The sequence below is a fragment of the Monodelphis domestica genome, chromosome 8, assembly GCF_027887165.1.
Source record: "Monodelphis domestica isolate mMonDom1 chromosome 8, mMonDom1.pri, whole genome shotgun sequence".
NCBI lineage: Eukaryota > Metazoa > Chordata > Mammalia > Didelphimorphia > Didelphidae > Monodelphis > Monodelphis domestica.
In genome coordinates, this window is record NC_077234.1 from 180,692,949 (window position 1) to 180,711,119 (window position 18,171).

The window sequence follows — 18,171 nt, forward strand, 5'->3', positions numbered from 1 at the left end:
AGCGACCTCATTAGCAAAATGAGTAGCTGAACTCAATGATCTCTAAGGTCCCTTCAAGTCTTTAAATCTTTTTTTAATTTAAAAAAATTTACATGCCAACAGAATTTCTAATAATCATTTTCTGACATTTTACTATCCATGTTCTCTCAAGTCCTTAAATCTTATGTCTTTATTTCTTATTTGTATCTCCAAAGTATAGCCTGATGCTTTATTCAAAATTGATACTTAATGAATATTTGTTGGACATCTCATTAATAAGAATGTATATGTATTAAATGCAAGAATATCAATTATAAGAAAAAAGGAAATGAAAATGATGGTATTTAGTTCCTTTTATGTTAAATGAAATGCAGATCCTTGGGACTTTGGGGCATATAACTAAATAGAGAAGTCCTTTGAGTGTTTTCTTCTGACAGGCATGGTGGCCAATGCCTTTGGTCCTTGGGGACTGAGGAGGCTGAGGTTGGTAGACCACTTGAAGATGGTGAGATCTGAGCTACAGGCCTGCATGCTGAGGTGTCCACACTAAGTTTGGCACCAATAGAGTGAGCCACCAAGTAGAAAAGAGTCACTAGGCTGACTTACAAGGGCAAACCAGCTCAAGTTGGGAAAATGAAGCAGGTTAAAGCTTCCACCAGGTCAGTACTAGAATCCATCAGGGAATGATCATTGTACTTTAGGCCTGGGGAGGATAAGAAATTTCAGTCTCAAAGCAAATCAAACAAAAAAAATTTGTGTCTTTCTGCTATAAATTTAAAATCAAGAAAATCAAAACATTAAAAACTAACTTGAAAAGGAGTAATCACTTAAGTTTTTGTGAAATAAAGGTGAGACATATCTTCTTGGACCATAAAACCTTTGAGGATCAAGAATGATTTATGGGGCGTCACAAAACTTGTTAAGCAAATTTGTGGATAATTCAAGACCCCGAAGAACATACATATGTCACTTACTGTACTCCACAGGCCAATGGCTGGTTTTTATTTGGGGATTCTTTTGGTCCAGACCTAAGATTTCATTGGACCTAGAGAGTTGCCTGAACCACTGAGAAGCAAACCCAATGGAGAAAGGACCAGTATCCAGGTTGCCTGACTTCATGCTGCCTTTGGCACAAAACTAATAGTATACATCGTTAAAAACAATTGGGAAACTCATCATTCAGTAAAAATCTATCTTCACAAAATGCAAAGAGTTAATTTTCTCAAAATATAGGTGTTATTCTTGGGAATGTTGTGCCTCTCTTGATGTCTCAAATAGTCTTCTAAAAAAAAGCAGGTTATCAAAAAAGAGGGAGCTTAACTTTTGGCTGTTTCTGAGCGGGCATATATTCAAAACCCTAATCAGTTTAAACAGATAACATTCCCACATTGCTGCAGACTCTGCAAGAACACAAAGGCATTGTGTGCAAAGCCAAATTAATTACTTAAGAGAAAACATCTGAAGATATAAACAGCCATCCAAGGAAGTGGTGAGTAAACAACTTACTTTATTCCAAATTGCTCAATATAGTCTTTATAAAAGCAAGTAAAGGTCTAATATGGTGAATTGTTTAACTAAAAGCAAAATAGCTAGTAGGGTGTTTTCTGCTGCTTTATTTAATGCCTGAGAAGTTAAAAAATTAGGAACCATTTTTATACTGAAATTCATTTTTATGTTTTTAGAGAAAAAAAGGAGGAATAACAGGCTTTATCAATTACATGCTTCTTGCCCCTCCTCCCAATGATAAAATTAAATATGAGTCAGCCTGAGGGACCTTGGCATTGAAGTGAAATTTATAGTTGAGATATTCCAGTGAGCATTTCCTTTGTTAGAGTCTATATATGGTCATGCATGGCCAATCTGTTAAACGATTTCTCTAAGAAGATGCAAAAAGAATCTCCAGGATAGTGACATCACAAAATCAAAACTACATTCTCATAAAAAGACTCTTAGAGGTTGGTTACTTCAACTTTCTACCCTGTGTAGAAATCTCCATGATATGCCTGATAAGTGATTATCCACCCTTGCTTTCAACACTTTGGGGGCTCAATATCTCACTACCTCACAATCTGTTTTTGGACCTGTCTGGTAGAAACATCTCATTGTGAACTGAAATCTAACTCCTGGTTCATTCTGCTCCTCGGAAGAAAGAAAAGGAGCTTGTATATAGCCCCTACTATGTGCCAGTCACTGCATTAATTTTTTTTTAATTTACATTATGTCTTTTGATCTTTACAATGACCTTGGGAATTAAGTGTTATGATTGCTCCCATTTTAAATTGGAGGAAATCAGGGTACAAACACAGGTTCTGTAATTTGCCTAGGATCACACAGAAGTTCACACAATGGAATCTTGGAGGTTTTTGTTCCAACTTTCCATTCCTTGTAGAAATCTTCACTAATGACATCTCTGATAGGTGATTATTCAACCCCAACTTGAATATATCAGGAAATAAATATCTCACTAGATTCCTACCACTCTCTAGTAAGGGTCTGAGACTGAATTTCAATTCAGGTTCTCCTAATTCCAAGTCTGTTATTCAACCCAAAGTACTACCGGCTGCCTCAATGGTTCTGCTCTCTGGAAAAACATTTTTAAGCAGAGCCACTCATGATGGAGGGAATCTCAATTAAAACTATTTTATTATCTCCTGTCATGTGCTGATATGTATTGAATACTTTATGCAATCAGCTTTGTATAATTTCACTGTGTACTTTATATAATTTCACTTTAGGCAGGAAAGAGCTTGTTTCAAATGGGCAACAGAAGAAAAGAGATTTTAAGAGAGAACAAGAAGAAAAGGTATGAAAAAATAATCAAAGTTTGAGTAAATCATGTCTTTATTAGTCAATCTCCAATGAGTCAGAGAATTTTTGAATGCAAAATTCATTAACCTCAACCTGATCCGGAAGAAATTTCTAGTTTCCCCATATCTCAGATAGAGCAAACAGGGCTAAAACTATTAAACTGGTGATTTATAAAAAAAATCCCTAGATCTGAAGTTTAAAAAAATGGTTCTCTCTTTTTCATCAACTAGCTGTGTCATATTGGAACTTAAAATCTCTCTGAACTTTCATTTCTCCATCAGTAAGATGAGGGGTTTGTACCAGACCACTGGCTTCACATTCAGATCTCACATTTGGTTTAAGTTTTTAGCAGTCATCTATTTTTAGAACTTCAGCCTTTTTTTCTCTTCAGAAAGACTTGTTAATTCAATTACATATTCCTCTGAACAAAGGGATAAAGAGCTGAGCCTCCTTTACCTTGAAAATACAACAGAGAGGAAAATGCAATACTCATGGTAAGATTTCAGGGCTTTAGATTCCTGGATTTGATGATCTTCTACATTACCTTACAAGTCTAGAGTTCTATACTTTGACTTCCTCTTCACCATTTGTAATCTTTTTTGTTTAAATATTTTGCAGTCTTGTAGCTTGACTGCATCTAGACTTAGTTAATCATAATAAAGCCTTAACTATTCATTGGAAAACAACATCAAGATTTCATAAGATCAGGGCAGTTAAGGGGAGGGGGGTCACTGCATAGAAATCCACATTCAGATTTAGTTTCAGATATTTCCTAGATATGTGATCCTGGTCAAGTCACTTAACCCTGTTTGCCTCAGTTCCTTCATTTGCAAAATAGAGAATGAAATAGCAAAGTACTCCAATATTTTTGGAAAGAAGACTTCAAATTAATTCCCCAAATGGAGTAATGGTGAATTGGAAATGGCTGAAAAGATTGAACAACAAATGAATATCTACTATCCACTATCTACTATCAACATATATGTTGTGAGGAAAGAAGGGAGAAATTTCTAATGTCATTTAATCAATATTCTATTAATAATTTAAATGTCGTAAACTTAACTGTAATTAAATATACAGTCTTGTAAGATATTAAGAGTTAGAACACCTAAATACAAGCCAGATTCGGCTACATTCTAGTCACTGATGCTAAGCAAGTCAATTGCCTCTACCTAGCTTCAGTTTCCTCACCTGTAACTTGGAAAACTAATATTTGCCTTACCCACTTTACAAAATTATTTTGAGGCTTAGATGTAAAAAATGTTTTGAAAACCATAAAGCACTCCACAAATATAAAAGAATATGGTTAATAATGATCTAGAATAAGGGTTTTTAATTTTGAGTCCATGAACAATTTTTTAAAAAATTGATTGCTAGTTAATGCAATTGGTTTCATTTGTAATGTTATTCTGAGGAGTTCGTGGGTTGCACAAAGATATTTGCAAAATCATAAAAAGGTTTAAAACCACTGATAAAACATAAAAATTTGTATTTCCTGATTTTGACTTCCTTTGTTCTGTTTTTCATGATCTTAAGAATATTACAAATTAGGATAGAAGTTATATACCTAGCATGTTTGTGCTCTGACAAGTACTTTCTTATACTTTAAAATGATAACTGTGAATGCAAATTTAGTGAATTCCCCAAATCAATAAAATTAATTAAATTTAAAAATGAATTAGTAGATAATGAGATGTTAAATTTCTTACAGACTTCATTTATCCAAATACCATCCAGGTAACAGCAGTAACAGTACTTGTTGAGAAGCATAGAAGAAAAAAAGTCTAGGACGCTAACAAATAGTTGAGAAAGGCACGAAATGTGTTTTTGTAAAGTGGAGTTCACTGAATTTTGAAAAGGTCAGTTTATACCTCAGTAAGGACCTCGGGTGTGCACTCCCTCCGTGATGAGATAAGATCTCAAAAGTTGGCTGCATGAAATGAGTCAACTCACAGCCAGAGCAAAGCCCAGCCTAAAAACCTTTTTGTAGAGCATTAACCAGACCTGTTACTATCATACTATATCTGATCACTGGCAACAGAGTACTGTTTGTCAGTGACCCTTCATTCACAAAATGGAACTCGTTGACATTAGTTAGGAAGCAACCTTGCCTCTTTCTGGCTCACTCTCCCATCTATAAAAACCTGGGAGAATGCCCACCTGCTTACAAATTCAGCAAGATAAGAGCTGACTTCCATTACAAGGCAATGTTATTAAAAAGGAAAGCTCCCTCACATTCAGAAGCAGCTTTTTCTAAAGAAAGAAAACAACAGCCTAAGTGTTGCAAATTAACATCCCCAATATGAGCTGACAAAAGTTTCTTTCAGCCCAGCCAATTCTTGAATAACTTTGAATAATAAAACAGAATTTGAGGCATTTAACTATCTATGTAGAGGAAAACAAAAGATGTTTCTAAGGAAAATGTGTTAAAAGCAGGTTTCTTATGTTTTTGCTTTGTTTTGTTTTTCTTAAACTGAACTAGTGATTTAGAGAGCTCTAGGTGAAGAACTCTTATCTTTTCAGATAGAAACCTCTTTGATGTTTATTTTTTTTAAACCCTTACCTTCCTTCTTGGAGTCAATACTGTGTATTGGCTCCAAGGCAGAAGAGTGGTAAGGGCTAGGCAATGGGGGTCAAGTGACTTGCCCAGGGTCACACAGCTGGGAAGTGGCTGAGGCTAGATTTGAACCTAGGACCTCCCCTCTCTAGGCCTGGCTCTCAATCCACTGAACCACCCAGCTGCCCCATTCTTAGATGTTTATAACCTTAAAAAATTGCCTAGGGTCCTGAAAGTTTCAGTGACTTGATTATATAGCCAATGTTTCAAGTATCCTTTATAAAAGTACTAAAGTTGCAACCAGATTGTGTTCTTTTTATTTGTTTTCACATTTTGCAAATACCCTATTTCTTAGATAGTGAGAATTCAAAAGAACAGTATACATTTGCAATTGGAATACTCACCTTTTGGCCTTTCACTCCGTTGCAATCACATTTTCCACAGCCTGAACCAGAACAGCCCTGAAAATAAAATTTGACATGATTTAAGTAGGATTCAAATAGTTTGAAACTGCAAAAAAAAAATTCTGATTAAAGTAGCTAGCTATTCAAGTAGCATATCATCCTCATGAGAAAGCAACTTGTTGCTACTCTTACTACCTAATATTGATTATTAAATTTAATATTTACTTACTTCAATGACAGATACTTTTCATTTATCCTTCAAATTCATTTCTTAGACTGGAAAGATTTATTTTGACCCAATAACTTTTTATTGGAATTCAATCAAATCATTACCTATTTTGATAGGGAGTGTCCTTATCCCTTTTGAAATCTTTTAATTTCCATTTAAACTTGAAGTTATTTAATAATTTATTTTGAACATGATTCATGAGAATCATAATAATAGAATGTATGTGATACTGTATGAATATATTTATTAAATTATATTGTACAAATTAGATATATTATCTCATTTAATCATCACAACAACTCTGTGAGGTAGATGCTACCATTACTTCCATTGACATAAGAAAACATTAAGATTGGGAAAAGGTTGAATGACTTTCTCGGGAAGTTAATTAGTGTCAAGGGCAGGATTTGAATTCAGGTCTTTCTGACTCCAAGTCCAGCACTCTATCCACTATACCACCTTGCAATGATGTGGCATATTGTATACATAAATGTCTGCCACTTTCTAGCTCACTGAAAATACAAATGAATGAGAACAACAGAAATAAAATGGTTCAGAAAATGCTTAAGAGACATCTCTAGCCCAACACAGCTCAATAGGCAGGTCACTTTTAATACTTGTATCCTTTGACAGTGCCCTCTACAAAAAAAAAATAGGTTCTTGATACAAATTTGTTGAATTGAGCTAAATTTTATAACAAATGGATTTCTTTTTAAAATACATAAGGAAGAAATGTTCAAAGGAAGAAACAAATATGTTTTATTTATTATATAATAAATATATATATTATATTGCATATATTATGTATTATAAATGGAAATATTACATAAATATAGAAAAAGAAATAAAAGGTTTTTTTTTAAAAAAGGGAAGAAGAGCCAACAAGGTAAAAATATAATTGATTACAATGATAATTAAACTTGCCCAGACAGAATTCAAATTTAAAATATTGTTGATAGCTAGCCACAAGTAAGTCTAATATAAATAGTTTTGTTTATCATTACTGGGGGAAGTCTCTTAACATTTAGAAAAAGTTAATACCTGCATTCTTGGACAAGTTTGAACCAAACAAGATATTAGTTTCTTGAATGTTGTAGCAATTCCTTTCAGAACATTGTAATCACAGGAAGAAAATGTTTCTAACTGTAAAGTCAAATATTAGCTCCATTGCCATAGTAATCTACTATATAAAACAAGGACATCTGGAGATATTTACTTTAAATCTGAACAAGTGCCTCAAAGACAGTAAGCTGTTCCTAATTTTATAGTTTAGAAAGGGGATAACTGACAATTGGCCAAACAAACTCCAGAGATCACTGATATGTTTCTTATATTGACTCATTTTCAACTCTTTTCAGAGTACATTTTTGGGTCTTTCTGCCATCTTAAATCAATCAACGTGAAGTAATTATCCTTCATAACCTAGGTTTTGATCAACAGCATACCAACTCAAAAGAGGATCGCAACAATTTTCAACCTTTATATCAATGGCTTTTCTAGAATATGAAGAAAAATTGACATTCTGGTGATCAGCTTGGAGTGATTAACCTAAATTTGAATTTGGACTTCAGTGTTAACTACTGGTGTTACAGCCAAATCATCGAACTTCCCTGTGCCTCAGCTATTTCATGTGTACAATGAGGAGGTTGGATTAAATTTCTTTTATGGAACTTTCCAGATCCAGATCTATGATCCTCTTATCTCAGATACAACATAGTCATGTAATTTACAGACAATGAAGAATATTGATTTGATATACATGGGCTTTATCGGTAAACAATTAAGTGAAAAAACAATAAATTGTTTTTGTTCAATCATATCCAACTCTTTGTGACACCATTTGGAATTTTCTTAGCAAATATACTGTGGAGTAGTTTGCCATTTGCTTTTCCAGATCTTTTTACTAATGAGGAAACTGAGAGAGGGTTACACAGCTAGTCAATGTCTGAAGCCAGATTTTGAACTCATGAAGATGAGTCTCTAATCCCATTGCCCTATCCACTGAACCACCTGGCTTCCCAATATCAGTCAATACATACATACATATATATATACATATATACACATACATATATGTATAAACTAATTTATACATATATTTATGTACAAACTCATTTAGACATATATTACACACATACATATGTAATTTCTAGGTAATGTTTTCATATTTTACATGTAATATATAATTTATTTATATAGTTTAGTATATATAGTTTGGATCCATATATAGTATATATACATACATCCCCCATCCTAAACTTTCACCATTCCAGTGAATTTTAACCATGACTTTTCTAGTTCCAAAAGTGGGTTGTGACCATTTCCAGGGCTTATTTAATTAATAGATAACATAGAAATAATAATTTTATTAAGTAGAATGATGGATGCACATCTGGAAAAGACTATAGAAGATTTCAAGGCCAATTCCCTCATTTTACAGATGAGGAAAGTGAAACAGTGAAGCCAGTGATTTGCTCAAGGTCATATAGCTAATTAAAATCCGAGATAGGATGTGAAAACCTCAGTCTTCCCAACCCCAAGTATAATATTTTTCCCCTACACCACCTGTCTCCTAAGAATGACCATTCCCAAAACCTTAGTCTCTTCCTTATGTTTGGAGCAACCCAAGACTTTTCTCAAAATTCCTATAATAATTCAACTCTGGGCAGATAGTGTCAGAAAGAATTTTAAGCTAAAAGTTAATTTGCTTCCTGGATATCCAGAAGTACAAATAACACAATAACTATAATAAAATGAGGCTTCAGGCAGATTTTGGCAATTCTCAAATGATCAGTTAAGAACTATGTAGAGAGTTATTCCATGAAATACCTGCCAATTGCCCAGAGTGTTGCTGCTTCACCTAATAAGGAGAATAATTTGACAAGGCCCAGTAGCCGGATGCCTTAGTCACCCTGTTCACCACAACATCAAGAGGAAATGAGGGCAGAATTGTAAGAAATATGTTAGTGGAGGTTAATAGTCTTATCAATTTTCTTCTGATGGTAGTGGTATGTCCCAGTATAAATGAGATGTTTCAATTCCTTTTAAATTAAGTGTTTTAATCTGGGATCTTCTAGCTGTGGTTCTTTATAATATATGATAAATGTTTTTTAATATATTTGGTTTTCTTTATAATCCTACATATTTTATTTTATACATTTTTATAAACAGAATTCTGAGAAAGAATTCAGGGGGCTTCACCAGACTGCCAAAGGGTTTCAAGGAAAACAGAAACAAAGATTGAGAATTTCTAATCTATATGCTGATATTTTAAAACAGTGACAGAAGGGATAGAACAATGGCCCTGGAGTCAGGAAACCCAAATTCAAATCTAGCCTTGGAAAGTTACTTAGTTGTGTAACCCTGGATGAGTCACTTAACTTAACCCCTTCCTACCTTAATTCCCTCATCTATAAATTGGGAATGATAATAGCTTCTACCTCCTAGAATTTTTGCAAGGATAAAAGGAGATAGTATTTGTAAAACTCTTAGCCAAACCTCAAAGCATTATATAAATGCTAGCTATTATTATTACTGGTTGCTAGTCTTTCAGTGGGTTTTGGTAATGACCACTATTATATAATGAATCCATTCATATCCTAGGTCATAACTCTTCTTTGGGACTGAGAAAACCATTATTTAGTACAAGCACAAAGAGTGCAGGATGGGTAAACAACAGCTCATTTGGGGGGTGAGGGGTGAGGGTGGGGGAAACCACAGGGCAAGGACCAGATAGGAAGAGAAAATGGATTGCAAACTTCATGAGTCAACAATATGAAATGGTGACCAAAAACAATAATTATTATTCTAGACTGAATTCAGAGTGTCCAGAACACGATGTCCAGAACAAGGAAGACTGGCTATCTTCCACACTAGTCTGACCACATCTGGAATCCTGGGTTGAGTTCTGACCACCATATTTCTGGAACAATGTACACCAACTGAAACAGTTCCAGAGTAAGGTGAACAGAATATTAAGCAGTATGAACAAAATGGGGATAGTTTTCCTAGAAAAGAAGAAATTTAGGTGAGACATGATATTAGTCTTTGAGTATTTGTGAAAAGAGAAATAAATTAGATTTGTTTTATTTGTCATTGAGAATAAAATAGGAGTCTCCAAATGACTCATTCCAAGGAAAAAAGTCCTAACAATTGAAGTTGTCCAAAAGTGGAACAGGCTTCCACAGATAGTGAGCTTTCTTGTTACTACAGGAGTTATTGAAATAGAGGTGGGATGAAGATTTCTGAGGAGTACTACCGAGGAGATTTCTGATATAATAGTTAAATAAATAAATAAAAAGCTAAATAAATAAATAAATAGTTAAAGGTCGTTCACCTCTAAGGTGCCTTCCAACTCAAAGATGCTAAGATTCTAGAATATATCTCTTCATCTGAGGCATGTGTTATAGTGTGTAGAGTGTAAGTCAAGGAGTTAGGAAGACCTGGGCTTGAGTCTTGCTGTGAACTACATGAGCAGTGTAACCTCTTTGATGCTCACTTTATGCACCAGTAAAACTGAACTAATAAATACACCTGTTTCACAAAGCTTTTCAATGATGAAAATTAAGAAAAGCTCTATGAATTAAGAAAATGTGAGTAAAGCACTTGCAAAGCTTAACGCAGTATGAAAGTAGGAACTATTAGTTTTGTGAGCAAGGAGTATGTCTCACACAATTTTTCCTTCCTCATAGTACCTGTTGTGTCTTGTACATGACAAATACATTGTCAACTAATATGCCTGGAATGAACAAAGAAGTGCTCAATTCCCTGCTCATACAGAAAATCACAGATTTAACAAAACATGAACTTCTTTGCATATTAGTCAACAAATGACTTCTTAACATCAGATTAAAAACTGAAGCAAACAGTAAAAAAGGACATAGCTATGTTTAGACTTCATGATGGAGTTTTGGTAACAAATAATTTCCTGGAACCACCCCTTAAATTATTCAATAAGTTGTTCTGTCATTAGTGGGACTCTAGATTCAAGTCTATGGTACCATATTTATACATATTTATGTCAAGTGTCTTCCATGTAGTCCCACTAGCTGCCCTTATATGTCAACCACAAAGGTCCAGAGGAGATATACTTTTCCATGTCATTGTTATCCATTCAGTAACACAACTCTTATCTCTAATTCTTACCACCTTAAAATGTCTAATGTGCATTCATCTTTAATACATTGAACAGATTTTTCAAAATTATGATTCTTTTACACTTAAATGTGACCTGATCATCACTAAATGGACCTGACTGAAAGAAATCATATAGATAGTATATCTTCTTTTTTATAACTTGTATCTAATATTTATCTAATATATCTATCTAATCTTTACTCTCAATATCTAATATTGCAAAGCATTATGGTGCCTGTCATAGAACAATACTACCATAAATAAATATTTTTCAGGCAAATCATTGTAGTCTAAAGTGGGCTTTGAAATGATTTTAACTGCATTCCTAATTCAAGATACTTGACTTTTATCTCATGAAGATTATGAGAATCAATATTTACACCTGAGTCAGAGTTTAGAAAAAAGTGACAGTTTTACAGAGAAGAATGTGAAGGATGTGTACACTTTAGGTATTTGAAAGGTAAATATTAAAACTGACAGTGAATTAATATTGATGAATAAATGTAACTAAGTTATCAAAGGAATATAAAATGATACTCTGGTGGAAGAGAGAATTTTTCTTCATGCTCTTTAAGGAGGAGCTGTCTCATAAGAATTCACATGCCTTTTGCAGAATTCTAAATGAAATGATGGCCTACTAGTAAATACCATATAGAAAGAAGATATCTATCCTAGAGGTAATTGTTTTTTTCCCCACAAGTGGGTTTTATTTGGCTCACCACTGGGAATAACTAACCCAAGATTATGTTTTACTTTACTTGTCTTACCACAAGACTGAGGTAAGAGAATATGATTATGCTAATCAAAATATTAACATCTTTCACTCCAATTGGGGTCTTTTCTTTCAAAATCAAAGCAATAATTCTCAACTTATTCTTGTGAAATTGTCTGGGTAATTAAATCTGTCAGATTGAGAAACTGAGGTAAAAGAAAAGGGAATTTGAGACAGATCAAAGACTGGAATCAGTCGTTCATAACTGCCATGGGGTACATCCATGGGCTAGAGGGTCATTTTCCTCTTTTTAATTCTTTTTCTATTATTTTCTATTAATTTATTTCTATTTCTGTTTTTATTTGTTTACATACAAATGCTATTACATATTTGTGCTTACTGGATAACACCCATTTGTGGTTATATTTCAATTATGAATACAGATGTTTCATTGACAAAATGTAGGTAAATGCTAACTCTGTATATGAGTTTTCCATGAGAAGGAGAAGTTTTTGAAATGGTTATGAAAAAGTGAAGGTCTTAATGGAAACAACAATTAAATACTCTGCTGTATATTTAACATCATGGAAAGGGGGCACATAAACCACTAGGGTGACTTCAATGCATACATTCATTGGTGACCTAGCACGTTATAGGCTATGTCACAAATTTCATAATTTCCTGAGAAATACATTTTGCATCTGGATCTTTCAGCAAAATCAAAAGATATGAGCAACCTCATATAACCAGACAGCTCCCTACTGGCTACACTTCTAAGGGAGTTTACGAGAGCTGTTTATTCTTACAACCGTCTGGAATACATTGTACCCCATCAACTTGCTCCCTACGCATCTGTTTCAGATTCTAGGATGGGAAGAACTTGTTCACTATGTGAAGTACTCGTACACTTTCTTTTAAGCTTCACCCCTTTTTAGAGCCCCAGAATTAAATTAATTAGCTTGAAAAAACCATTAGGGTAATCGTTGTACTTCCTGAACTGGTTGCACAAAATAACCAACAGACAAACAATAGCTAAATGTGAAGAGGACCTAAAACATTAAGTCCTTCCCCATGTGGAAAATGGCCTATGAAGAGAAGGTCCTGTAAATCTAAATGGCAAATAACTTAGTGCTCTTAATCTCTCATACAGAAATAATCTATGCTAAGTGCCAGCATTCTGTGTATAGAAAAATATGGTGGTGGGGAGTAAGGGGGAACTCTGCTCAAAAAAAGTGATTCTTGAATAGTTCTTAAAGAAATTGTCATCTATTCCCTTATATTCATAATAAGTCTACAGGGAAGCAGAATGAACCCCAAAAGTCTATCTGACCTCTTCTCATTAGTGCATAAGATAGAGAACAAGATAACCCAAGAGGAAAATGGGAATATATATCAAATATGTCTGATATTGAAGGAATGAATAAAAGAATTCTAAGGAAATCTGAGAGCAAGTATCTCAAAAGTTCTGCCTTAAATGGTTAAGAAGTTAGGACATCAAGGATTGATTGAAAACAATCAGAAAAACTAAATTTGGAAGAGATTTTAAATGGCAAATAAAATAGCGTAGACATTGGCTTTCCTTGTCATTCTCTAAAGTGTCAAAACTTTTCAGGAGAGATTTTTGTCTTTCTTTGAAATCAGCACAATTCAATATTGTTTATTTCCTAAGTTAAAGATAGAAAAAGAAAGTGTCAAGTTTTCCAGTCCTTAAAAATGCTTAAAGTTTCACAACAGAATGGGAGTTAAGGGGGTGTAGCAATGACTTTAATATAGAGAAAGTCTGTTCCTGCCTCTCTCTGATCTAAACACAGACCTCTTATTGACATTGAAGTGAGCTCCATGGGGTGCACAGGGAGATGAGAAAAAGGCCCACTAATTCTAAGGTTAAAAGTACCTCTTTCACAAAATAAAAAGTCCCAGCTGTTAGTGTGTGTGTACACGCCCCCACAGGCTGCCCTCGGCTATCATGCAGCCTCATACACTGTGGCATTTCTACTGTACAGAGGCACATTTGGAACAAGTTAAGTGGAGTGACAGCCTCAATTTCCTGATTTTTTTCTCCTTCCCTCCCCTTTCTCCCACCCCCCCCCACTTCTGGTTGAAGTCAGGCCTTTAACATCACTACATTAACACAGCTTTTATGTGTTTCACATCCCACCAAATAGGGAAATGTGGAGATCTGCCAATTCTAAGCAGCTTATCTCCCAAATTCCTCTTTCACATTCCCTTTGCTGTGCAAAATGTCAGAATCCTTCCATGGCTTTATTACTATTAGAGTTGTCTTTCTGGATGTAGCCCTGCCTCAAAAAGTTACTGGAATAGTTCTTTGCCCTACAAAAGTATATCATGATAGAAGGGTTTATTTTAGGAATAATTAGATTAAATAAAAAATGTGCAGAAAGGCAAAAGTTTCCCATAAAGTAAGTTAAGAAAATAATTTAGGCTGAGTAATTAACTACAAGTAATAAAAGCCACCTTGGATTTCCATAGCATCTTTCACTTTTTAAAGTGTTTTTGTATCTCTCAATTCATTTTATCATCACAGTGCTTGGTGTGAGGTACTTATGATCTGGAAAAGGAAATGGCAACCACTCCAGTTTCTTTGATTAAAAAAAAAAGATCTTAAATAGGGTTACCAAGAGTTGGACATGTTGGGCTTGGAATCAAGAAGACTCACTTTCCTGAGTTCAAATCTGACCACAGACACTTACTAGCTGTGTGTCTCTAGGCAAGTCATTTAACCCTGTTTGCCTGGGTTCCTCATCTGTAAACTGCACTGGGAAAAGAAATGGCAAACAATTCCAGTGTCTTTCCCAAGAAAACCCCAAAACAAGGTCACAGAGAGACAGACACAATGAAAATGACTGAACATAGCTATAAACCATGAGAAAGACTGAAAAGAAATGCCCAACTTTGCTCAACTGAAAGTAGTGAGTTCTATGATAACTGAATATTTCTTGTGATTCATTTGATCATGAAAAATAGAAACATAGAACAGAATTTCAAATAATCTATTTTCAAATTAAAACATAAAATAGTGTGGGTGCCTTTCTCACGCAAGATTAAAACAATATGGATTTAAATTAACTTTGAATATAAAGAAACAATTTGCTTTTTTACAATATTTCTGTGGGAAACCTGCACATGTGAGCAACACATAATAATCTGTTTCTCATTAGACATCATCTTGGAGGAGCCTATGGGGCTACAAATAATAATAAGCATAGAGGAAATGAGAGTGTCTGCTTTGTTACTTTTAATATCAACATGTGATTGCTGTTCTATTCTCTTTTATTTTTTGTTCTGTCATGAAATTGTTGTTGACTCATTTTCATTCCATTTCTTCCCTTCCTCACACTATCGGGGGGAGGGGAGGATATTAAATATTATTGTTCAGGGGACAGGATGGACTAAAGGGAATGGTAATGAGTTACAGAACTTTCTTTCACCTCTAGGTCCCTGGTTTATATCCAGCTGTAAACAACAGTGACTAAAATTAGTTGCCATGTGAAAGCTGTTCCTGGAATGATACTATGTGACATGAGTTGGTGGTCCTCATTTGTTTCTTCCTGAACTAGTGGTTGGAAATACTGTCTAAAGGACTAGGTTGAGAGTCATGAGGGCTGGGCCACCTTCCCAGTTTTGAAACTGACTCATTATGATTATAAGACAAAGTGGACCAGGGCAAGAAAAATCCTCCAGAGAGAAATCATTCCCCACAACCCACCCACTCCCATTCCCATCGACTCCCAAGACAACTTTAATTTTGTTAGTCATTTAAAATCTGCAATTCTCCCTTTCCTTCCTTTCAGTAACTTCTAACTGCATCAAATTCAAACTATTAACTTAAAAAGGCAAAAACTCAAATTCAAGTGATCTTATCCTAACTTGCCACCATTATATTTTTTGCTTGCTCTCTCTACTTTGAAATTTTTCTACCAATTATTTGCATATTTTTCATCTACAATCTACACCCTCAGTTCTGCCTCTTTTCTTTTCATTTTAACACTAAGTTCTCTAATTCTACAATGATGATTTAAATTATACATGTTTCTGATCACTAATTCAAAAATAAAATCTGTTCGTGCTCAAAGTTATGCAATAAATTATTTTTTTCTTTCTAGAAAGCAGAATACCTGTCATTTGCATTTATATCTCTCTGGTAACTTGGTGTGCAAGTGGAAAATTTGCCACACCTGAGCTACATTCCCAACATCCTCATTTTACGTAAGGAGTCTTGGGAGATAAATTTAACTGAGACCCACACTGCTCTTTTTGGGAGCTTGTGCTTTTGGTAAAGTGCTGCAGGTGTGAGTCTCTGGCTCTCTTTGCTCTGCTCACTTGACTGAAAGAATCCTTTTTCTTTTCCCTCTCTTTTTGATTATGATTAAAATCCTGTATGCTTTTAAATGCTTGTGTCCAATGCTTTGTAATTCCACTTGAAGTTTTCTTGGCAAAGATACTGGAGTGATTTGCCATTTCCTTCTACAGATCATTTGACATATGAGGAAACTGAGGCAAAAAAAGTTAAGTGACTTGCTCAGGGTCAGCTAGTAAGTTGTTCATGATCAGATCTGAACTCAGGAAGATGAGTCTTCCTGAATCCTTGCCCAGTGCTTTATCCACTGTACCACCTATCTGCTCACTCGAATAGATTATCCTTAAAAGTGTTTAATTACTTCTTTTCTTTTAGTAAGAATACATTTTCCAATGTAATATAAAACAGCCTTTTTTTCAAATATTGCTTCAATTATTTGATAAATTTTATGAGAATATTCATTGGCTTAATCAATCACTACTTTATTCAGAACTTACTTTGTGTCGATCATTGGCAAGAAAAAGCAAAAGCAAAAAAAAATGGTTCCTGTATTTAATAAACTTAATAGGGAAAGGGACAGCTAGGTGGCACAGTGGTAGTGTCAGGCCTGGAATTAGGAAGACCTGGGCTTAAATCTTCTCGGGCACATCCTAATTGCATGACCCTTAGCAAGTCACTTAACCTCCTTAGCCTAGTTCTTGACTTCTGTCTTAGAATTATTACTAAAACAGAAAGTTACGGTTTAAAAAAAAAAGAAATTTAATGAAATTTGATGGATAAAGCAGAATGTCCATTAATAGGAACAAAGAGAATTCATGCACTTTAGTTGGAAGGTAATCTCAGAAAGAAATTCATTTAACATCATAGAGCTAGAGCTAAATGGACATCAGAGTCCCAATCTCTTCTCCTATGTTTGAGGAAACAGAAGCTCATGAATGTTAAATGATTTTCTCAAAGTCCACAGGAAGAAACATCAGAGGCAGGATTAGAAGTCAGGCCTTCTTACTCCAAACTCTGCTCATTTCATTGGTTTTAGCTGCTATTATCAAAGCCTGGACTTAATTTTCTTCTTATTTAACTACTGAAGATGATCCAAAATTAATGACCAACTAAAGTAATAATAGTTAAATGAATTTTCCAAATAATGCCCAAACTCATTTTAGTGACTATGTTCAACTTTCTCTTTCCATGAACCTGCTGATGACATTATCCTGTCTACTTGGCCACTTATCACTGTGTATTTCCCCCTTTCTACTTAATGATAGAGGTGCCAATAGGCAGGGTAACGGCCATTCTTTATTATGAAATAGAATTCCATTCATGCTGTGCCCATTAAGTGAACCAAAGTATTACAATGCTGTTATTTTACTATTAGTGCAATTTGATTGAGGAACTTGTCAAATAAGAATTCTGTCAAGAGAAGCAACCAGAACTGTCTGAAACAGTCCTTTAAAAAAGGAGAAAAAGTTGCCAAAATTCAACTGAAAGCTAATTTTTATAAATATAATTTTTCCAGTCTAGAATACAAAATAAAATGGTGATTTTATACTCCACTGAAAATGATCAGTTTTTAAATGTCACTCTCTAAATTCCCTAAATGCAGAGGAATCCACTTTTACAACAGACTATTTCCCAAGGCTAATAGATTCTGATGCATGACTTCAAAACTAGGTTTGAAAAAAACAACAAATTTTAAACAGAAGATCACATGTAATAAATTATATGGAGTCCTCAAACACCTGCAAAAGATGGAGAGGGAAGCCAATAAATATGCTTCTGACAAAAGGCCAAGGATCCATCTGGATGATTCTTTAGTGACATTATTCCAGGTCACATGCACCATTTAGAAGATTTGAAAGAAAACATTTAACTGATTTCATCAAGCTTTTAAACTTCTAAATATAGACTCTGTAATTGCTGGTGGATAAAGAATGACTTTGAAAGTAAGATATCTGGGTCAAGGAAGAACTACTCCCACACACATACACAAAGACATATATATATATATATATATATATATAAAGCATT

The 18,171-nt window shown here is 34.4% G+C and overlaps 1 protein-coding gene across 1 annotated transcript in view; it reads right to left on the reverse strand.

The window, feature by feature from the left end:
• Positions 1-18,171, reverse strand: part of COL4A1 (collagen type IV alpha 1 chain) — a 201,568-nt gene that overhangs the window by 119,753 nt on the left and 63,644 nt on the right. Inside the window, exon 2 of the mRNA XM_056807802.1 lies at positions 5,749-5,805. Within this exon, the coding sequence (XP_056663780.1) occupies positions 5,749-5,805 (57 nt within the window). The remainder of the gene's footprint in view (positions 1-5,748; positions 5,806-18,171) is intronic.